Below are 23,181 nucleotides of genomic sequence, written 5' to 3' on the forward strand. Positions count from 1 at the left end.
TAGTTCTAAGAGGAAAGTGTGTTGCCTTGGCATTGCTAGGAAATCGTGCGCAAATAATGCCACAAACTTAAAAGTGTGAAGAGCCTGGAAGGAAATCTCACTGGAACTGATGTCACAGATCCAAAGCAGCAGCACCCAAGGGCTTGGGCCTGTGTTAAGTGGCATTCTCTTTCCTTTGAATGACATGTGCCCAGGCCGTATCACAAATGGGGTTTGAAGTCCTCTTCAACGTCAGAGGGCATTTTCTGTGCAACGTGCCGTTTTAACAAGCCCATTTCAAAAGCTTCCTTCTTTGGTTCTTTGGATCCCAGCCAGTGCAATGTGCTTTTATTCCTGAGAGCCAGCCAATCCACACATTACATAGAATGAAAAGCAGAATTCTGAACTCTCCCACCTGAGCCTGTGGTTGGGATTTCATAGCTCTGAATATTCTCCCATGTAAGAAAAGCTCCCTAAAATGGGAACTGGGCTCGACTTGAAAAGAAAAGCACTCTCTCAAAGGGCAGTGATGGCCAAACTTGGCCCTCCAGCTGTTTTGGGACTACAACTCCCATCATCCCTAGCTAACAGGACCAGTGGTCAAGGATGATGGGAATTGTAGTCCCAAAGCAGTTGGGCCAAGTTTGGCCATCACTGTCCGAGAGGATAGAGCTCTCAGTGGCTCCCAGCCACAACGGCTACATGCCACCTACAGGATCAGAGGCAGACTGGCTCCGAAGGCTGGGAATCTCAGGTGGGGAGAGTCCTGCTCCACTCAGGCCCTGCTGGCCTGTTTCCCACTGTGGAACCTGGTTGGCCACTGAGAGAACAGGCTGGTGGGATGGATGGGTCACTGGCCTGACCCAACTAGTTCAGTATATAAAAGGAGCAGACATTTTTTGCTTTAGTATGCAGGGAACATTAAAAATGCGCATTCTCCAATAGTTTGAAGCAGTGAAGTCCAGAATCCTACCACCTTACTCTGCATCATGTGCAGGTCAGGCTCTCAGTAAACGTGTTTAGAATTAGCTTACAAGGAAGCTTGCGTGTTCCTAAACGCATATCCAAACAAACACAAAAACTATGTATCATAGAATAAGTTTATTTTACCCGAAACCAGGATGGCAGGTGTGATGCTTGTCACCATCAGCATTGAATCAGACAATGTTATTTACAACTTCTAACAAAGAAAAAAGGTCACACATGCTGTTTTATGAACTAGGTTCATTATTAGGCTTTTGTTGTTAAGATAAAACGCACCACAACATGTGTATTGCACCGGTGTGTGTCTACGGCTTTAGATTTAAATAAGTTACATTATTACAGTGCAAAATAGACCTATCTGCACACTCCAAGATATTTATTTTTTTTAAGCTGAAGTTATGGAATTGAAGGTTTAACAGTTTCTTAAACGTTCAGCAACAGTACCGTTGTCAAAGAACCTGTATAAATAGAATTGCATATTGTACAGAGCTGTTTTTAAGTGTTATGTTGAGATACAATAGAGATTATCAGCTACTTACAACTGAAAGCATGCATTACAGTCCAATATTGTACATTTTATAAACTATGACATTTTACACAACGAAGTATGGAAAGAAAAAGAAAAAAGATAAAACTTGGCGAATCACCACTCATTAATTCTTGCTTAGCAGTTTAGGGAGACTTGTCTTCATGCAACCCCAAAACTTCTTCGCAGAGGTCTGTTTTATCAGTTAAAAACCATATTGCACATTGGTAGATCTGTATATAAACTGAAGCTTTTTAAGAGCACCACACACTTCCTTCGTGGAACACGAGTTTTCAGTTCTATTTTTTTCTCCCTCCTTAAGGAGAGATTTTTATTTTCCCATTTACAAGACTCATGCAGATGTTTTCGGTAGATGCGTTCCTAAAGACGCATGCAAGAAAATTAACCTTACAATTCTGCAAAATTTGTCTAGGACTAAGTGATTACTCCAGTTTTGCTGTAAATAAAGAGAGAGAGAGAGAGAGAGAGAGAGAGAGAGAGAGAGAGAGAGAGAGAGGGAAAACGTTAGTGAAAAGGATGGATAAAGAAGGCTTAATAAAAGCAAGGACATTATTGTAATTTTTAAAAGGCTCAAAAGCGATAGAATTAAATTCTAACAGTCTGATAAGCATCCTCTCATTTTCAAATGGGAGAATACAAGTTAATCGGAAAAGTATGATAGAGAATTAAAAGCTGGAAGGACGTCTAGTTAAGAGATTTCCACTTGCTATTTGCCCCATAAGCCAATCCTTAAAACTTTAGCCAAACTGCCAAATCTTTTTATTTAGTAGCTGTTGTACAAGGGAGGCTAAAGATACTGTACTTTGTAAAATTGTCCATATCCAGAACACAGGGACAAATTTCCCTTTCACTGTTAAGTCTAAGATGGGGGACCTGCGGCCTTGCCAGATCCTATTGTACTCCAACTCCCATCAGCTCCAGCCAGACTGGCCAGTGCCCAAGGAGGAAGGGAGCTGTGCTCCAACAGCCTCTGAACACTTCCCATCCCTTCCACAAGCCCTTCCCTCCCAAACCTTTAGTGAGGTGAGAAAAAAATGCTGTTGCCAAAGCCCTGAGGAGTAACAAAAATAAGTTCACACATCCTTTTTCATCACTTGTTGGCTGTTAATGGCTTGTCTGCGGTGAATTAAGAGTTAGATTAGCCACAGCATGTTGGAGCTCTCAGGCCCTAACAAATTCCTACCATTCACTTTCCTAGTGTGCAATTAACTTTGCAGCAAAAAGAGAAGTGGTTCTGTTAATCCATTTTTGCTTCCTTTACGTATTTCCGCCTAGCAAACAGGTCAGTCTGGCTGTCCATCCAACCAGTCTCCCTTTCAGATTCTCCCCAGGCAACAGCACTGCTTCTCATTCAATGTTTGTTTTTAAACTTTCTCTCAATTTCTAATAATTTTGTGGTATTTTGTGGAGGTCTTTAAACTGCAAGTCCCCTTAGCATAGGATGTCTAGGATGCCCCAGTAGTTTGGAATGCAACTGGTACCTTGGAAATTATTAAAAGCAAATAGGTACAATTAGGAGTTAAGCTATTTCCCTAGCCTGTCTCTCCCTGACCCCCCAAATACACTAAAAAGGTGAGACAACATAAAGGCTGCAGGGCTAGTCCATCTGCTGAAACCTTCTTCCTTCCAGAAAAGCTTTGCCACCAGAACCACTGGCATGCCAGCCTTGTGCTGATGGAGAGATCCAAGAACCAGGAGCAGGGGTGGTATCAGGGATGGGGGGGGGGTGACACACCTCCTGCCCTTTTCGTTTCTTGTAATTTCAAAAGAGATTGTTTACAAGGCAGAGTCCTGTTGAGACCCCACCCACCAACTTTATTTGCCCAGAGTTAACATGTAGACATTGACGGCTGGCAGAATGGAAGGCAGAAATCCCCAACAATAGGGGAACTAGAGCCAGCGATGGCCTCTGTATGAGCCAATGACAGACAGCACCAACCCATTCTCGTTTCGCCCCCGTCCTCCTCTTCTGCAACGTCAACACTGAGACTAAGGAGGAGGAAGCTGACAACCAGCCCCCCCCCCCGCTCCCTGGTTTTCTTTGAGTAAGAGGGCTGGCAGGTGGAGGCTGGTTGAAGACACACCAACCAACATCGCTGGTGCATTGCCTGGTTGGCCAGCTCCATTGCACGTGGACATTTTGCGCCAATTGGTGCCCTGGGCATGTACAACAAATCCTTACACCTGCCTTGTCCAGAACGAAGCTTGCATCATGGTTCAGCCCCTGCCCTATTTGCTTCTGCTGTTCCATAGCAATTTTCAACTCAGTTATTGTACAATTGCAGTATCCTGTCCCAAGAGTTTGTGTTAGAAAATATGCAGATCTTTCTACTCTCTGTGTTAGTGTTTCATTATTATTGTTTGTTTTAATGCAATAAGCAGAAATTAGGGAAACGATGGTTAAGAAGTGCAAAAAGTAAAACAAGACAGGTGCAAGGACAGACAACTTGGGCTGTTTTTAGCTATGCCTCACCCATCCAGTTTGCTCATCGTTCAAGCCTCTTATTGGCTGCGTCCTTGGGAGACACTAGAACTGCTGTACTGCATTTTATCACCACAGCGTTAAGATTCCCCAATATTAAGCACTAATTTAAGTGAAACCACAGCTTAAAAAAAAAAGCAAATTGCCACAAAGCTGCTTTGCATTCAGTTTAAACAATAAAAAATCCCCTGTTGATTTAAGACACCACTTGTACAAATGGGGAGAAAATAAACATTATTTGGCCATTCTTTTAACATCTAAATTGTTGAATGTTTATCAGAAAAGAAAGCTTCACCCCAAAATGCTGTGGACTAAGTCAAGTTATTAATCAAATGTATCCTCCAGATGCTTTGTGGATGGCTACTCCCATCCCCACTGCCCATGGGCCATGTTGGCTGGGGCGGACGGGAGCTGTGAAGTCCAACATCACCTAGAAGGCACCAGGTTGGAGGAAGGCTGGTCAACCTCAACCGGCAGCATCTGTACAAGGTTTCAAGCAAAGGTGTTTCCCATCGTTGCTGCACCTGAGGGGGATCCTATGGAGGAAAAGTATGTCCTCCCTGAATTGTGACTCTGCTCCATCAGGTTTTTAACATTAGAGCCACAGGTTCAATTCTAAGCTTACTGGATGGCCTTAGAAAAGTTACCATATTCACCCGACCCGTGGTGGTGCGAGAACCACCGATGGTTGCACTGGGTTTTAAGAGTTAAGAGCTTTAGGGTTAAGTTCTGCCTGGAAAGACAACAACTTCTTATTCAGTGAGAAGGGGAAGGCACCCTGTGCCCCTTCCCAAAGGGGTCACTGCAAGGTTCAAAGCACTTTGAAAAAGCTTCACTAATTCCTTGCACTAATGGAAAAGTTGATGACTAGCCATCTTACAAGGCCTCACCTCCTGGCAGAATGTGTGCTTCCCTTGGGAAAATCTATTGCTTACCATAACTGGCACTGTGAATTGCAAATATTATTTAACTAGATGGCTTACTATACCACAAACTTATGTTTTATTATCTCCCTAATTCAGTCAAAAGGGGGATGAGAGACGAAGGAGCAAGTCCAGTGTGCTGGAGCTGTGCTTCAGATATTAACGTTGAAGCTATCCTATACCAATTAGACTATTGACTCATCTACCCCAGCCGTGCCTATCCTATGTGGTTGGACCTCAACTCCCATCATCCCCTTTGACCATAGTGGTTGGGACTTGAAGTCTGACACCATTGGGATGGTCACAGGTTTCTGTGTCACTGCCCTATACAGCTATGCAGATGTCTCCTTATCTGGGTGAGAAACACTGAGACAACAACAGTCTAAACCAACTGAAAAGCACAGTGAGAAATGGAAGGCAGATCAAAACACAACAGATTTTTTAAATAAAATAAAGAACTGTCTACCTTCACAAACACTCCCAAGCTGTTAACAATTTGGGCTAAATGGATATCCGTGCAAGAACCCTCTTACAAGTGGGCTTGAAAGTTACTGGTCTGCTCCATTGCTTTTCAGAAACAGCAGTTTTGGTAACCTGCCCTTACCTGTGTGGCCCTTCAAATGTGGCTGGCATTCCAACTGCCACCAGCATCATCCAAGCTCACTGCCACTTGTAAAGATGAGTAACTGAAATAGGGACTTCCACCGCGGTTTCGATTTTCATTTGGTTAAGCTGGGCTTTTCATGTGTACATTCACACACATAAGAGTCCAGACATAAAGGATTCTTGTTCCCCAAATATGCTTAGTGTTTAGTAAGGGACCTCTGAAAGTTTTCGTTTCCTCTTAACTCTGCTCTTTCTCCCTTCCAGACCTTCACGGGTGATGCTGCTTCCTAGAACATTTGCACAATGCCACTTCTTGCTTCCCTCTTCAAAACCTCCCCCAGCCTCCTGTGAAGTCTTTGGCAAACCTGCTTAGTCCTCCTAAATCCACGTAACTGAGAAAGAGTTTTCTCTGCTCAAACACCCCTCCTGTCAAATCTGAGATTATAACCCCATCAAGGAAGGGACCTGGACTCTTTTACTTTGAGAATGTTAAATAAAATACTGAGATACATTGGGGCTGTCTTTGTGTTCACTTTTGTGAGGAGCAAGGAAGGGACAGCTGAAGGAAATCAGAGACCTACAGCTAGACAGAATATGGCAAATCTATGGTGCAGGTGTCAAGAAGGCAGAAGCTGATGCTTCTGGGCCTGCCTATGAATGGCTAATCCGTGGCCTTGAAGATGCTGTTTGACTCCCAGCTTCCATTAGGCCCAATGAGTTGGAAGGGGCTCCAAAGATCATTTAGTCCAACCCCCTGCAACATAGGGATGTGTAGCTATCCCATACAGGGATCAAACCTGCAACCTTGGCATTACCAGCACCATGCTCTACTTAACTGATATACCTTTGGTAGTGTTTTTAGCCCCAATGAGTAGCAGAGAATGGTCAGAGACAGAGTTGTAGTCCAGCAATATCTGGCAGGTCACAGATTAGCTATCCCTGTCACAGAAGTCAGCCTGCATGTGCACTAAGGTCAGCACTAGAGTCTAGATTTAGGATGACATGACAACTTTGCCTAAGAAGGCTGCTTACTGCTGTGCTCTAACACACTCCTGAGTTGCAAGGTCCTCATTTTTAACATGTCTGCTAGTGAAATCTCCCATCTGCAGAAAGGGATTTCACTTTACACCCCAGAGCATTTTGAGCTTACCCATCACTAAGCATTCTGTGCTAGTCACAGACTCTTAAAGTGCTTCAATAGGGCTCTTGCCCAAGTTTAATCCATCCAACTCCTAAACGAAGAGTGCCCTAGCAGGTGACTGAAAAACACTGCAAAGCCAGCATGCTATCTGCCGTTTTGACAGAACATGTCACCCAGTCCCTTGGCATTCAACCGTGTTATGTTCATTTGACTGCTCCGTTGCTGTTTTTGTGGGACACAAGAAGAGTCTACTCACTGAGAACTATTAAGATACTGTTTTGTTGCAAACACAATACCTGAGAGAATGTAACTGGAAGACCTTTGGGCCTTCTGAAGTTAATACCTGTTATCTGGAATGGTTCATGACACCTTTATAACAAAACAAAGAAGTCCAAGAGCATCAAAGTACAGTATGAAAACTACAAGAAGCTAATTGGGACCCATGTTCAAGGATGCCTATTACTTTTGAGATGTGGGGAAGATAGATTAGATTATCTAAAAAAGCTTCCACTACAGCAAAGCCACCCTCCTGGAGGTGCTGACGGTTGCTAAGGAAGAGTTTAATGTGAATTTAGGAAGGGGAAACACTGTTAATTCTCTAATATTTTCAGGGCACAGGTCTTGCTAGCTTAGTTCTAATGATTTAACCCGATAGAAATTGGGGGCGCAAAATATGCTTGTTCTTCAAGACATCTGAGCCTTATGATACTGGAGGCAGAATGTGAAGAGTGGTGATAATAATGTAGCACAGCAGAATATCTGACAAAACGCAGCATGGAATGAAGGGAAAATTAGCATTTATTCTTTGACATGTATACAGCATATGCTATCTTTTTTTAACACAGCACATCACCACTGGAATGGTGAAATGGAAGAGAGATACTCACTTCAGTCGATGAATGTTGGAAGGCATTGGAGAGAAACACCACACAGTTAGGACTGTTAATGAACTTACACATTGTTGATACAGGACTCAATTTGGAGGGGGGGAAACACAACATGCGGTAACATTTATCGCAATAGAATGATGGTGGTTAGTGCCACATTAAAAATAAAAATAGTTCTATACAATATGTTCATTTGGTCATGTGGTATTTACAGATTTTACAAAAACACACACAGAGACGTAACACGCACACGCACACGCACACACACAAATTTGTTACTTTGCCACTTCAGGGTAAGATGTGGCCAGCAGACTATATCCCAAGATGTGGCACTGAGAGTTAAGAGACCTAACCAAAAAAAGACCCTGTGAGAACTCCAGCTGTGCAAACGCAAGTCCTTTGTTTCCAGGTCCCGTTATGAATGCCCCCACTTAAAAAAAAAGAACACAAAAAATATTGACGCATGGATTTTGCTAATTAAAATGGAGCAGCCTCCAAGGTATAAATGAAATGAGAAACAAAATTTTCTCAATTAAAAGAAGTTTATTTTTTTTATTTTTTGCTTTGCCTGAAGTCTATCCAGGTAGCCTTTTACCTTTCCTGCTTCTCCCCCACCATCCCAAAGTGGGCAATGCTGGTGAAAATGCTGTTACAATAAAAATACATAAGATATTTAAATAAATAATTTTTTTTTAAAAAAAAATCTACATGTGATGGGGGGGTTGAGGAGGAGAACAGTAATAGGTTGCCCCTGGAGTGGTATTTTCTGCACCAGCAAAAATAAGCATACCTCTGACAAATACAGGTGTAAACAAGATTCAGTTGTTATTTAAAAATATTGGAAAGGGCAAAAGGGGGGGGGGTAAATACTGAGGTAGCAGTATACATCTGCCCAGTGCAGAAAAAACCAGCTGAATGACAAATTAAGATTAGGTGACCATGCAGAAGACATAAACAATTGCATGCTTTTTAGTTTAAGAAAACACACACAAAAACATTCATTCCCTAAAATCTGCTACCAATTACAGTTTGCTCAATATAGTGTCCACTGGCACTCCCCCCGCAAAGCACTTTTTTTGTTTGTTTTTACAAGGATGAGGTGACTATTAAACAGAACACTGTACATGCTTCTCCTCTACAAAAAAATATTTGCATAAAATAGTGTTAAATTTCTCTGTACATGTCAATGGACACCCTAGATGTGTATAAAAGGGGGTGGGGAGAAATGCTACTCCCCCACTGGAGTTGGGTCAGGGGAAGTAAAAGAAAAAACCCAAAACGTCTAGATCAGCCCTTCCACAACCTGGTGCCCCTCCCAGGTGTCTGGAATACAACTCCCATTGGGCCTAGCAAGCACAGGTGGGCTGGCTGTGGCTGATGGGAGTTGTAACAGCAGGTATCTGGAGGGCGCCGGGATGGGGAAGGGCTGGCATAGAATATGGAACCTCAGACACCGGCAAATATGTTCATGTGAAAATTCAGCAGAATAAGACAATTGCTTTAAACAATAAAAAAAATTGATTTAAGTTAAACATCTCTCTGTCAATCTGTTATCTCTTCAGGTCAAGACAAGAACATGTCGCTAAAGTTAGTGTCTGTGCTATACAGCCAAATAACCAAGGGTAGGGTAATGAACACAAACGGCCAGGAAATCCCTTCGGTGCATGCGGACAAAGAGCGTGGCTTGGTGGCAGGCAGCACACTATCTTTACCAGGCTCTAGGTAGTTACGGGCCACAAATTTAAGTGTCTCGTCCAGCAGGATGACAGGCAGCGAGATTTTCAACACCATCAGCCACTGGGTCAGATTCAGAGGTGTGATCTGGAAGATCAGCTGGGGAATGGAAGAGAAATAGCATTATTGGTGAAGCCTTTTGACTGAGCTGAGGGGCAAGAGAGCTGGGGATGACCAAGAGCTTTTCTTGCTTGGCTCAAGACTTGTCCTGGAACATGAGCTTTGCAAACTTACTGGCAGTGGCTCCACATAGAGGATAAGGAAGTGAAGAGACATGGACAAGCAAATGGAACCCAGCAGCCAGACGTTCTCCCAAGGAGGCATCCGCAACAAGGACTGGTTCTCTGACAGGCTGAAAAAAAGAATGAAGGCGTACATAAAGCTTCACAGTTCACAGCAGCTTGCCTAAAGGCCATCTATGTGTGACTTGACCCAGGGCTCACAGCTCCTGCTCAAAGCCACTGCACTTCACCAGCTCTTATCTTCAGCAGGCTCAGAGAGTCTGCCACTCTACTTTCCCCTTCCACTAGCTTTAAAAACTCTTAATGCAGGGGGCTTCTTTTGTTTTTTCCAGTTCTGGCTGCCATGATACCAAGTGCATGCATGTGCTACAGCACAAGGCATTTCTCCTAGTGCCCAGTTTTGTAGGCCCACAACCCATCAGCAGCTCTCTAGTGAAAGGTCCACCTGCTTTAATAGCTCTCTACCAATGTTCTGCAAAAACTGCTGACCCAGATCCTGCTCCATATATCTACATTACACTGGATCAAGCCTGTCTAACGTTGCAATGCTTCTGACGGTGCCAAGACAGATGTCCTGTGAAGCTTAAGGCAGGCAATATTTCTCTTCAGTTTCTGCAGATGAAAAAGCTACTTCTTCTGCCCCATCTTGTGTACTGCTCCTTCATTGATTTATTTAAATCCATTGTTAAAAAAAGTAAAAGTAGCTGAATCCCTAAAGTCACTGAATTCCAGAAACACAGTGAAAATCACCCAAATGCAGAACTTCTGCAGTCAAGGCAAGTTCTTCAAATAGCATGATGCAATCTAGTGCTCCCATCACCGTATCACCGACACACGGCACATGAAAGCATCCATTTCAAGCACACCAACCTGTTGAGTGCATTACACATCTCTATAGTGACCAAGACAGAAAGTGCCATTGTCATAGGGTATGGAGACTCAAAGACCACACAGTCAACACCTTCAAAATCTGGATTGTCCTCTTTGCACTGCAGAAAATGGCTCTGGAAAATGTGAACACAAATACAAGTTAGTTAAGCACACTCATGACATTACTGCTCCTCGTCCCCCGGCTGCAGCTCATCAAAATACTCTTGTGCTATCAACCATCATTATAATTCTTGTTGTTGTTCAGCTATAAAGTTGAACAAACCAAAGCTTTTTCTTAAACACTCTAATCTGATCTTTATTTTAAGCAGGAATTAGTTTTTTGACATGTGTAAGATCTTTCCAAAGATAAGAACTGGTGTTATTTTGAAAAGATACCAGTGCATTCCACTTAAACACCATAGTTAGCCAACAGCACTACAAAAATGTAAGCCTTATTCCAAAAATGCTAATGTTGAAATATTGAGAAGAAAATATTACCAGCTGGTAGTAGGTAATTCTTGGGCCACCATCAGCAGCAATAAACCACCAAGCAGCAGCTCCCACCGTAGCAGCTCCAACGTAGCCTTAAAGGGGGGGGGATAAATAATTTTAGTTCTTTCTAGGCTGAATAATGGGCCAACTGTATTGCCTGCTCACCTCACCTGAACTTTCTCTCCTCTGTACAATAGGTTACTGTGTAACCCTTGCCCATTTCCTGCAATTGCTATCCATGCTCATATCTTGAATGCCAAGTAACCACAACTGGATTCTTTCCAGCACCACATATCTCATTTAAAAACAGACCCAGAGATGGGGCCAGAGCTCTGTGCAAGACACACTTACACTTTCCTCACTGAAAACCTGCCTAATGGAAGTTAACTCTTCTACAAACACACACACACACAAATTATTTTATCAGATAATTCAATCCAAGGCAATGCTGGCTTTAAAAAAACATTTTAGGTGCTTAGTTAAAATGGAGAGTTCAGAAGTAGATTTAGCTTGGTAGGTAAATTGTTCAAAGTGAGTTTCTCAAACATGGGTCCCCAGCTGTTGTTGGACTACAACTCCCATCTCCCCTGACCACTGGTCCTGCTAGCTAGGGATGATGAAAGTTGCAGTCCAACAACAGTTGGCGACCGAAGTTTGAGAGACACTGGTCCAAGTGGCACTTTGCAGCCATCTTCTGCAAGATTAGCAATTGCCAAGAGAAAGGAAGGTGAGGAGGAAAGGATGCAGCAATAGCATGTGATAACAAGTTTCAGTACCTTTAAGCTAACTTCTACCATTCTGCCAAACTGCAATGCGGACCGGCTGATGCCATGCTGCTGCCCTAATTGGACTCACTTGTGTAAGAGCAAAGAGGAGAAGGGAAGGGAACAGGGAGGTACTGGGAATGAGGGAAGGGGGAAAGCAGAAAACCTCTTGTTCTATCCAGGGGTTCGCAAATCCAAAATCAACACTCACATCCAATGGCCAAGTAGCGGAAGAAGAGCCACCCAGAGATCAAGGGCTCTTTGGGATTACGAGGTGGTTTGTCCATGATGTCAAGATCAGGGGGGTTGAATCCCAGAGCAGTGGCAGGGAGTCCATCAGTCACAAGGTTTACCCACAACAGCTGCACAGGAATTAAAGCTTCAGGGAAACCCAAGGCAGCAGTCAGGAAGATACTGTCAAAAAAAGAGAGTGAAAAAGAGCAGAAGTAAGATTAATTATGTTAACTGAAGGATTTAATGGATATGTTGTACTTAGGGTTTTCACAGCATGAGAGGAAACTGGGTTACAACTATTTAAGAGTCAAGTATTCAAACTGGCTGCAATCCTAACAGTTCTTGACACTATCTGACAACCAAGGCAAGTCCTATGCAGCCTATGGAAAGGAGAACTTGAGTGCTGCATTGAAATTGGGATGAGAATGATAGTCGTTGGTAACTAGGGACATTCAGTGTGTCTTTGCAAATCACTCTTTCATTACCCAAAACATCAGAAGTGGTTCTGAAGAATATATTGTTACACTTAAAGCTCTAGTTTGCACTTAAAAGCTCTCTGGTTTGGCATATATATGGTCTTTGCTAACAAACTGTCCAGAGCTGAGTTGCCACTAACCAAATCCATCCTCTGACATTTTCTTCTGTTTGAGGGGGGACGGGAAAGGTTCCCTAAGTCACTTGTTAGCCACCTCTGGATTGAATTTGTCCCAGGAGGCCAGACCAGCTCAATTTATATCAACAAAGTTCACTTGTGCAGTTCTTGAAGGGAGTTGAGACTGCTTGGCACACCTACCAAACGACCTCTCCGACATTGGAGGAGATGAGGTAGCGAATGAATTGTTTCATGTTATTGTAGATTGCACGCCCCTCTTCCACAGCTGCTACAATGGTCGAGAAGTTGTCATCAGCCAGCACCATTTCTGAAGCTGTCTTTGCCACCGCAGTGCCTGACCCCATAGCAATGCCAATCTCTGCTTTCTTCAGTGCTGGGGCATCATTTACACCATCTCCAGTCTGAAAGAGAAAGTTTGAAAAGCGGGGGCACTGACATGGCCCATTGTGCCAGCATACAGCAGAACTGGTTCCAAGCACAGCCCCATCTTCATCATCTGATAACTTGGCAGCAAGTTAGGGCGGACTAATGTACGTTCTAGCCTATTCTGCATCTTCATGCTGGGAGAGAACTGTTTGGAACCTCCGTAAAATGCAACTGCATAAAGACCCCTCCCCTCAACTAGTACACAGATCTTTCTCTAATGCCCCACCTCTCACACTTACCATAGCTGTGATCTCATCAAAAGACTGGAGAAACTCAACAATCTTAGACTTATGGGAAGGCTCCACACGGGCAAAGCAGCGAGCATTTAGGCAAGCGTCCCTCTGGGCAGCCGGGGAAAGTTCATCAAACTCACGCCCTGTAAAGGCTCTCGTGGTTACATCTTCTTCTTCCCCAAAGATGCCAATACGACGACAGATGGCCACTGCTGTCCCCTTGTTGTCCCCTGTTATCATAATCACACGAATACCAGCTTGCCGGCATAACTTTATGGATGATGCCACTTCAATTCGTGGGGGATCCAGCATCCCCACACAGCCAACAAATGTCAAATTGGTCTGAAACAAGAATAAACCTCATTAAGCATTCAGATTTTCCAGTAACAAGGTAAAAGGCACACATCCTTAAGTTGCTGAACAGAACTAATATGTCTTTTACCATTGTTATACTATTACTTGTCAGGTTGTTTTTTTTTGAGGGGGTACTCAAGGGTACGCAGTACTGAAGCCTCTTTTTTTGGTTAAAGAGTGTGGCACTTACTGTAACAACTTCATGATGAGTACCTATTTTTCTAGGAAAAAAGCACTGCTATTACTGCTTGTACAACATTTTTGTTTTAATTTGTTCATCTTCCCAACAATCCACAGAGGTCAGTTGCTACTGTTCCCATTCTATAGGTAAGGAATGGAGACTAGACAGTAAATTTTTGTAGCCTAGGATTAGGTAGGGTTTATCACCAGCTGTGTTAGTTGCAAGGGCATGAACACGACCCAGGATGCCTAGTGATAAATGCAGAATATACTAGGATGGTACTAGGATGGAGATGCTAAATGTTACAAACTAACATCAGCTACATCCCTTCCTCCAAGGAGCTCCGAGTGGCTCACTTGGTGTTTCCATCCAAAGACAAAACTCACTTTGCTTGAGGAAACTTCTGCCATTCTCTTCAAGCTGCAATTTGACAGTAAACCAACCTCGTAAGTAATGAAATTTGCAGAATCCTCTAATTTCATGTCTTCCCTTCTTGGTGGATTGTCGTGTGTTGCTAAAGCCAAGCAGCGCAGGGTATCTCGGCCTGTGCCCCACTCTCGGATGACGCTCATGATCTTCTGCTTAATTCCTGGTGTCAATGGCACTTTAGTGCTTCCAACCCGGATGTGTGTACACCTGTCAATTACTCCTTCGGGGGCACCCTGCAGGAGCACAAAGTGGGAGCCAATTAGCCTTCCAGGAAAGATCAGAATCACAATCTCTTGCCTTTACACCACAAAGCCATCAAGGGGAATAAAATAAAATAAAATTAAAGTAGCTCACTCAACTGCAGGGGTCGAATATTACTAAGCACAGATTTATTTTTTGAGACGCCACTGCAATTTTGTTCTGGCACAACTTCAAGAGCCATGCTGCCTTGTAGCCAAGTACAACTGCCTGCTTCCATGAAGCATACTTGCCTTAACGAACATCTTGCTCATAGTAGTCCGGCTGGGCTTGTTTGGAGTGCAGTACACTGACATGGACTTTCTATCCCTTGAGAATTCAAGGGTGAACTCTTTCTTCATGAGTTGCTTTATCACCTGCAGAAAGGAGGTGGGAAGATGGAGAAGTCAGAATTGCAGTGCAATGAACCTGCATGAAAGGAGAAGAGTTTCACTTGGTTCTCTGCTGTGTATTACTTCAGAAGTACTGACCGAGTTGCAAGCGTTTGCCCGTTCAATTCTGGACAGTCCTTTCAACTCTGTGTCAAACACATTCATCTTCTCCACCAGACACGTGAGGGCAGTCTCTGTGGCTTCACCAACCTTTTCATACACTCCTTTAGCCTTTAACAAAAATGTTATTAGCATGATTAGTATCACAGTTTGCCTATCACTTACATATTTTGGGAGTCTTCTTGATAACAGACATCCAAAAATTCTTATTTAAAATGAAAACAAAACCAGAATTTGTAATAAAATCTATTTATGCAATAATGGATTTTATTGAAAATATATTTTTGTACTGTACCAATTACTGCTTCCTTTTCCAGCACACGAAGACCTACTGGGCGGGGGGGGGGCTTACCTTGACTTGCATTTGTACCTTAAGTGCCATAAGAGGCCCCCATTTTGTAGCAGTAAGTAGACTGGCACAGTGAGAACATAAGTCTAAGCCACACCAGCCCTTTCAAGTGTTTACTCATACTTGTCTATACTTTCTAATGACACTTCAAGTCCTAGTTTCTAAGGGTTTCATTCCCGGCAGTCTACTACTTTCTCTTGATTCACTCTGCAGCCCTACACTTTGACTTCTTCCACTCATGTCTGTGACCTTTCTCCCCACTGCATCTATCAAGTTACTTCCTTCTAGATCAACTTTTGCATAAACAACCCAAAGAAGAATAACTGTCCTGCATGTTCTGCTATGTTAAAGGTAAAGGTACCCCTGCCCGTACGGGCCAGTCTTGCCAGACTCTAGGGTTGTGTGCCCATCTCACTTAAGAGGCCGAGGGCCAGCGCTGTCTGCAGACACTTCCGGGTCACGTGGCCAGCGTGACAAGCTGCATCTGGCGAGCCAGCGCAGCACACGGAACGCCGTTTACCTTCCCACCGGTAAGCGGTCCCTATTTATCTACTTGCACCCGGGGGTGCTTTCGAACTGCTAGGTTGGCAGGTGCTGGGACCGAACGACGGGAGCGCACCCCGCTGCGGGGATTCGAACCGCTGAACATGCGATCTGCAAGTCCTAGGCGCTGAGGTTTTACCCACAGCGCCACCCACGTCCCACTCATTTGCTGTATACTTTTATTTATTTATTTTGTTTGCTATCTATTTGTACAGATTTAATAACCGAAAACAACTGAGCAATTCGTCTTGGACACAACTGCTGGAAAAGAGGTGCATAAAAGACTAAACAAACACACCCTTGAGGGAAAGTATCTGTTCCTGTGAACAGATAATACCCTTAATCAAAGAGGATGGGAGGAATGTACCTTGACACTCGTGCTGCAGCCCTTTCTAACGTAGGAGAGCAACAGCAACCACTTTGCTCCCTCTCTTGAATTAGGAGGAGATACTTACCTCATTGAAATCCAGAGAAGAATCGTTGCAAAGGGCACAGATTGTTGCCAATTCTATAAGACCATCATACTGACTGCATTTGATCAGTTTCTCATCTTTATGCCTGTCAAAAATATTCAAGAGAAAAATAGATGGTGAGACTTCAGTCCCAATGTCTGTGCTGTATCAGAGTAAACCACTGGCTAAGATCCTTCCTTCTCTGGCATGTTCATGTTATTCTCATCCTTCATATGCTGAAATCCGGAAAGCCCCCTGCAGCTTGGGCTTGGGATAAATAAATCACATTGACATGAATGTGAATGGACATTTCATGCTGCATTATGTTTACAAGGCCAGAATCAACAGGAGAACTCACTTTTACAGGTAGTCTTTTAAAACTTTAAAAAAAGTTCCTGTGTCCTAATTAAGAATTCCTCCTTGCCCACTCAAATACGAAAAGGAACCATGATCAATGAGGCAAGTGTGCTGCATGTTTTAAAGATGCTGTATTTCACTTTTGCCCTAAGTGAATTTTGTTCAAGGGTAACTGAAATTAATATTACACAAAGAACATTTAGAAAGGGCCCACATCAAAAGCTTGTCATCAATGACTATAAAGACTGAACAAATTGAGATTTCTCTCTACTTGGGGGAAATTAGCTTTGCTGAAGCACTGATGAATCATGACACCTCATGTGCTCCTCTTAAGGGCTCTACGTAAACAAAGACATCAACTAGGAAATGACAATAGATGTTATGTCTTTTCCAGTCATCATCTCAACATTAACAATCTGTGCCTTTCTTTGAAGCTATGAAGAACTGAAAAGACACTAGTGTGTGCACATTTCTTTATATGGAAAGCAGAGACAAAGGCATAAGAGAAGTGGTAATATGATATGTACATTCAAAAAACGTAACATTTCAGAACAATTTGGAGAAATTAAGGTTTGAAGGAGGGAAAGCATAGCAGTCTTGTAATTTTATAGGCCTGCCAAATTAAATAACAACAACAACAACAACAAATTCTAGCCTTCTGGGAGCCAGTAGAGGTCAGATGGAGAGGTCTGTCCTTCCTCTAGCACCCTGGTGTGTGATGGTGGGCTCCAAGGAGGAAACAGTGCTTTACCCATTCTATACCAGGTTACTCACTCACCTGCATGCAAATCCTTGTCCCCATAAGCTGCCAGGCAAGTGCTTAAACACAAGCCTGCACAACAGTATTCATAATGAAAGATTGCACACATAAGAAATATATTCTAGGACAACAATGTAATTCTGAAGGACAGATCTAGAGTATATTTATAATGCTTGGAGTGCTCACAGTAAATAACTTATTAAGTGAGACCAATAACACTCTTCCCCCTAAGATGGGCGAAATATCAATAACCTTGTGGAAAGCCTGCAATTTCCTCACAAAATTTAACTATTCCAAAAGATTAGCTTTAAATTGGCAATCTACAAATCAAGAGGTTGCACTTCAGTCCCGCTTTACATTATCCACTTCTCTTTCAGGCTGTTAAATTCGAGCCCTAAGTGCTGCTGTGCATACACAGCCAGACCTGTAAATGGTTCAGCTGGCAAGAATCAAGCTTACACTTCTCCTATGGGAGCGTATGTTGAGCCAGTCACTGTAAATTCATTCAGAGAACAGCTATCTCCTTCCACTCGGTCCACAACGAACATCTGTAAGACAGAAAAGGGTACAGATCCAGTCAACCAACTGATATAACTTAAAGCTTGAACGTCAAGATAGAAGTGCAGGCAGGACTTTATATCAGTGGCATTAATAGTTATAACATTTAACTAGCACTTATTTTTCAGGATTTTTATAATATGGGCTTCTTCCACATACATTTCTTTAGATCTTTGCCTCTATATTCTGGAGGAATTCATTTTATTCCCAGGAAATCAGCCAAAGTTTAATGTTTAGTCCACTCCAGGTAAGCACAGCTATACTGACTTCAGAACACTCACTTTCATTGCCAGGTGTTGGGGAGTTTTAGAATCAGGCAAATGCTTCAGAAGCAGTGCCTGATGCCACTTTTTGAACCTGGAGCGACAGGAATGCAGCCTCAGACATGGAAATGTGGCAATACGCTAGTCAATGTTCATTTAGCATGACCAGAACACAAGGAAGGTGAAGGGAAAAGACTAAGGGGGAATGGTGGGGAGGGGATCATTTTTCAGAAATTAACATGAGCACTGAGAAAGAGCCGGGGAGACGGCACTGCTGACAAGGTAGGTTTTTAGTGAACGAGGGTCTTGAAGAGGCAGGGAAAATGTTTTTTTTTAAAGGAGCACTATAGTTTAAATAGAGATTGGAGCAGGAAGAGAGGACAGTGTTTACCAATAAGGGATGAGCAAAAGACTGAACTCCAATCCTCAAGGAGAAACACCACTACCCCACCATAAGGAAAACCTTTTTCAAAAGAACACCCACCATTCAAATGTATGCAGTTACTTTCCTTTCAAGCCTGCTGTGTACAAGCAACATGAGTAAATTCACATCGGCTTGGACTGGATAGTTTGGCAACAGACCATAATGCAGAAAAATAATCTCCAAGGATTACTTCTGTAAAAACTTCCTAAGGAGAAGGAGAGAGACTCTCTCTCTTTTCCACAGGAAAATGCTGCTTTACTGCTTTTATGTGCAAAGGCTTTCTTCCAAAATCTTACAGACACCACTTTTCTGCATTACCTAATGGACTTGACACTAACAAAAAATGAAACACCCTCTCCCAGCTATACAGGATTAGAAAAATATTTTGATCTAAAAGAATGAAGAGCTCAATATTGCTACTTCAAAACAAATCTTTTTCTGAGGCAAAAGGGTTTGATGTTCCTATGCTAAGGAACCTTTCTGTTTTTTTGGCATCTGACTTCTTAAGAGACGGGCAGTTATGCAATACTCTGCAAGTAACCTTCTCTAGAATACAGATGAGCAGCTGCTTTGTGTTCCACAGGCACAAACACTTCAGCATAAAATTCTGGACAAGACTGGAAAGTAATACAAATAAGTAAACAGCAAGTTAAACAGGGGCACCAAAGTCTGTTAGTCACACAAATATTAAGTAGATTCAAAAAGAAGAGGTCTGTTACTGTTTACTTATTTGAAATCTTACCCTGGCCCAATAATTTTGAATGTAATTATTTCCAGCCACGTAATGTAATCAGGAGAAGCTCTAGCCCCTTAAGTCTTTCCAGCAATTACCCTTCACAAATAAAAGTGCCTTAATTTGATTTAAAATTCTTTCTTTGTGCTTCTATTCAGTTCCTGCTTAGAATATCAATCACAAGTGAGGCACAACCAACTGAATAAAGAGACTGGCATAATTGCTAAATAACAGGACAATAACTAGATCAGCATTCATCAACTTTCTAAACACACACACACACACACACACACACACACAGCTGGTTACTCTACAGAGTGCCTAGCATCAGAGGTAACTCTGGTAATCTACTCAATAACAGATTATGCATCAAATTTTAAACCAGGGCCTCCCATATCTACTCCAGTTTGAATTTACTATCAAATACTGTGGACCACCCATGTGTGCGGTATAGAGAAAAGTGGAGAAGACTGACAGAAGTATGATAACATGGGAAGGAAGTAACTCTTAAGTCTCATCTATTCTGTGTCTCCAGGGCCTACCTTCAATGAAATGGTAATCATGGGTCATTCTTCAAAGTTCATAGGCAATTTAATACAGAATGGAATTTGTTCACTCAAAATTTGAGGTGTTTTTGTTTTGTTTTAAAGAGGGTAATAAACCCATTAAAAAACCTGTGACAAGGAGAATAATTCCCAAGCCATCAATTTGGGAAGAGTCTATAAATGGCAAAAAGTTTTATTTTCTTTTTCCATCTCTCCTGGGGCACATTTATCTTCACCCTATCAAGACTGCATCAGTGGTGAAGGAAAGTTATTCTCAAGGCACCTTTTCTCCTAGAGTTGAGCTCAGGAACTGAACAGATTCAAGGGATAGGCATTGGTTAGGTTTTGTCTCAAACCAAGCCATGTATTTTTCTCTTTATGTACAGAGTAATATTCAAGTTACAAAGAGGTAAGCACTATCCTTCTAATTAAACTATCTTTTCTGCTGATAAAGCATCTGCAAACGCATTTTAATAAAATAAAGGCTTAGAAGCAGGCTTTGGTGACAGAGCTGTACTGACACTAAAACTGGCCTATTTCATAGTTCTGACAGAAACCCAGACAAATTACGTAAGTTAAGAAGAAACTAGATAAGTGAATTGACCATACCCTGCAAACTGACATCTGGTTGGTGGTAAGAGTTCCAGTCTTGTCTGAACAGATTACGGAAGTGCAGCCCAGGGTTTCCACAGATGGCAGGCTTCGAACAATAGCATTCTTCTTTGCCATTCGGCGAGTACCCAGAGCCAAGCAAGTGGTAATGACAGCAGGCAGGCCCTCTGGGATTGCAGCCACAGCAAGTGCCACAGCAATTTTGAAATAGTAGATGGCACCCCGAATCCAGGAGCCACCATGGACAGGATCATTGAAGTGGCCGATGTTGATTATCCACACCGCAATGCATATCAGGGAGATGACCTTTGACAGCTGCTCTCCAAACTCGTCCAGCTTCTGCTGAAGCGGGGTCCTCTCCTGCTCAGTAGCCACCATTTCATCACGAATTTTGCCAATTTCGGTGTTCACGCCAGTTGCCACAACCACACCCATAGCTTTCCCTGCAGCAATGTTTGTACCCTAAATCAAGAAGTTAAAAGGGAATTGGAGAACTGTGGTTAATCACTAGGCACATAAAAGCTAGGTTATGCTTTTTCAGATACTATTTTCCACCAATACCTTATAGCCAAACTGCAAGGTTTGTAGTCTTATTTTGGCTAATTCGAGTTAACAGCAACATAAAATACATGAATGCAGCTTCCAGAATACATGAATTCTGGAAGTTACTTCAGATTTCATTCTGTCTTTGAACTTTGAAATTATACTATTTTATGTGTATTTGTATGTACTACGTGCCCTACTATGACCATAAATTACTCTCTCACTCTAGTTTGGTCACCTTTGAAAAAAAACAATTACAGTGAGTGTCCAACATTGTAAGAATTTAATCCCTCTCTTGTGTATCTTCTCACCAGTCATGGATGGATTCATTACTACTCCCATTCCAAGGAGGCAGATGGCTTTGCCCATGGCCTCTAAGTATTTATTGGCCAGTTATACACTAGGTGAGCTGCACTCTATGGAGTTCTGAAGGTAGCTACCATCAAATTAAAATCACCAACCAAACAGAAGCATCAAGTAAAAGTGATTACTGAAGCAATCTTTATAGAAGTGACAAATGAGCAGCAGTTTACCAAGAACCTCCCTCCCAAAGATTCCACAAACACCGAAAAACATGTGCCTGCTTAACAACCAGTAAGGCTGCACTTCTCAGAGGCCCACTGAAACAAGAGTTTACCAATCTTCTGAAAACAAAGACTGAGCAGGTCTTGGTAGTGGTCAATGCTTCTTTGTGGGAGGGAGATCCCAGATGAAGGTTCCTTTGCAGATGAAATCATGGCCTCCTGCAGGGTGACCTTAGGGTAGAGGGAGCTTGAATGCAAGAAAGCATTCACCTACTGTTTTCTTAAATCCATCAAAGGCCTCACATTCATTCTCTTGAAGAATGTAATTGTACTACTCCCTCCCACAAAGAAGCATTGACCACTTCCCTAGACCAGCCTTGCCAGTATGGGCAAGAGTTGGGCAGACATGTGGTCAAGCACACTTTTTGCATCTTCAAGTGATGCTCATCCAACAAATGCAACAAAGAACAGGACGTCCTATGGTCAAATGTGGCAACTGACTTGGAAGAGATGAAAAAGAAGCTGAGCCCTTTTTCTAAGCTTTTCTGCCAGGCACATTACAGGAGATTTAAAAAAAGAAACTGGGGTATCAGTGAAACTTGGAAGATAAGCTCTCTTAATAAATAGTATTCCAGTTACAAAAAAACACTTAGCAGTAACTGGTACATTACAGAAACACCTTGCTTTATAACCATAGCCCTCACACTTGCCTTTCAAACATGTACCCTGAAAACCTAGGATTACAAGCCCAACACGTCCCCTGGGCAACTGTGTGTTTCCAATGGTTTCTTGTTTTACTGCTCTTCATTTTTGCCTTGCATGTACAAGTGTAGCTAAACAAAGTTTACCATGATTGAAGAGACAATGTGTTTATATGCATCAGGTTTTTTAAGGCTCATTTAGTTCCATACAAGGTTACCATTTAGATGTCCAAGATATTCTTAATTCTTTAAACATGAGCTGCCCTAAACAAAATGAGTGATGGCTAATTTTTTTGGGGGGGGAGGGAACCCATAGGAAGTAAGTCAAGAAACAGCAGAACAATCCTTTAATAATTAGTACGCACAAACAGACCCCCCCCCAATTTACTCACAGAAAAGAGCATGTTCTTCTTGTCTTGGTTCACTGCACGAGGATCAGGCACAGGGTCCGTGTGCTTAATTACAGACACAGATTCACCTAGATGAAGGTTACAGCTTTAGTAAGACATTAATGCCTCCATTTCCCACCATTTTGCATCTGCTGAACATCACCTGTGAAAGCCATTACATCATAATACAAGGTTTACATAGATGAAAAGCATTTTTTTTAATAGAAAAAGCCTGGAATTTTCCGGACATAGCCAGAACACGGCAGTCGTAAACAGTGTCTGGGTGGAAATCATGCTCAGATGTCCAGGAAAATCTGGAGATATGTCAATCTGTTTCAGAAGTCTAGATTTTGATAAATTTCCTTAAAAATATCTTGAAAACATTTTTTTTTAGATATTGCAAAAAAAAAGTTCAACAACTTCTGTGTCCGGTTTTCCCTTTTTGAAATATGGCAACCCTACAGTAGCCATTAAAAAACCAACACCACCTGAAAATAGTTTTGATGCAAATAATTGCCAGGAGAAAACCAGGCAATAACAGATAGTCTAGGTAAGTTA

General features: G+C 42.4%; 1 protein-coding gene across 3 annotated transcripts in view; it reads right to left on the minus strand.

Annotated features, from left to right (window-relative positions):
• Positions 1–1,065: 1,065 nt before the first annotated feature.
• ATP2A2 (ATPase sarcoplasmic/endoplasmic reticulum Ca2+ transporting 2) overlaps positions 1,066–23,181 on the minus strand; it is a 52,343-nt gene continuing 30,227 nt past the window's right edge. Inside the window, exons 7-21 of one of the 3 annotated variants that reach the window (XR_014542375.1) lie at positions 22,627–22,712; positions 20,464–20,928; positions 17,791–17,879; positions 16,218–16,320; positions 14,850–14,981; positions 14,613–14,735; positions 14,136–14,354; positions 13,164–13,499; positions 12,679–12,899; positions 11,863–12,065; positions 10,894–10,979; positions 10,396–10,529; positions 9,518–9,635; positions 7,550–9,382; positions 1,066–1,946 (exon numbers count right to left, since the gene is read on the minus strand). Coding sequence is in view for 2 of the 3 variants with exons in the window: in XM_083589861.1 (XP_083445987.1) it covers positions 9,113–9,382; positions 9,518–9,635; positions 10,396–10,529; positions 10,894–10,979; positions 11,863–12,065; positions 12,679–12,899; positions 13,164–13,499; positions 14,136–14,354; positions 14,613–14,735; positions 14,850–14,981; positions 16,218–16,320; positions 17,791–17,879; positions 20,464–20,928; positions 22,627–22,712 (2,585 nt within the window). In the remaining variant the exon portion in view is untranslated. Of the gene's footprint in view, positions 1,947–7,442; positions 9,383–9,517; positions 9,636–10,395; positions 10,530–10,893; positions 10,980–11,862; positions 12,066–12,678; positions 12,900–13,163; positions 13,500–14,135; positions 14,355–14,612; positions 14,736–14,849; positions 14,982–16,217; positions 16,321–17,790; positions 17,880–20,463; positions 20,929–22,626; positions 22,713–23,181 lie in introns of those variants that run through there. The other 2 variants (XM_083589862.1, XM_083589861.1) reach the window with 2 other exon arrangements.

This window comes from Podarcis filfolensis (genome assembly GCF_964270895.1).
Source record: "Podarcis filfolensis genome assembly, chromosome: 16".
In the NCBI taxonomy this organism is placed as follows: domain Eukaryota; kingdom Metazoa; phylum Chordata; class Lepidosauria; order Squamata; family Lacertidae; genus Podarcis; species Podarcis filfolensis.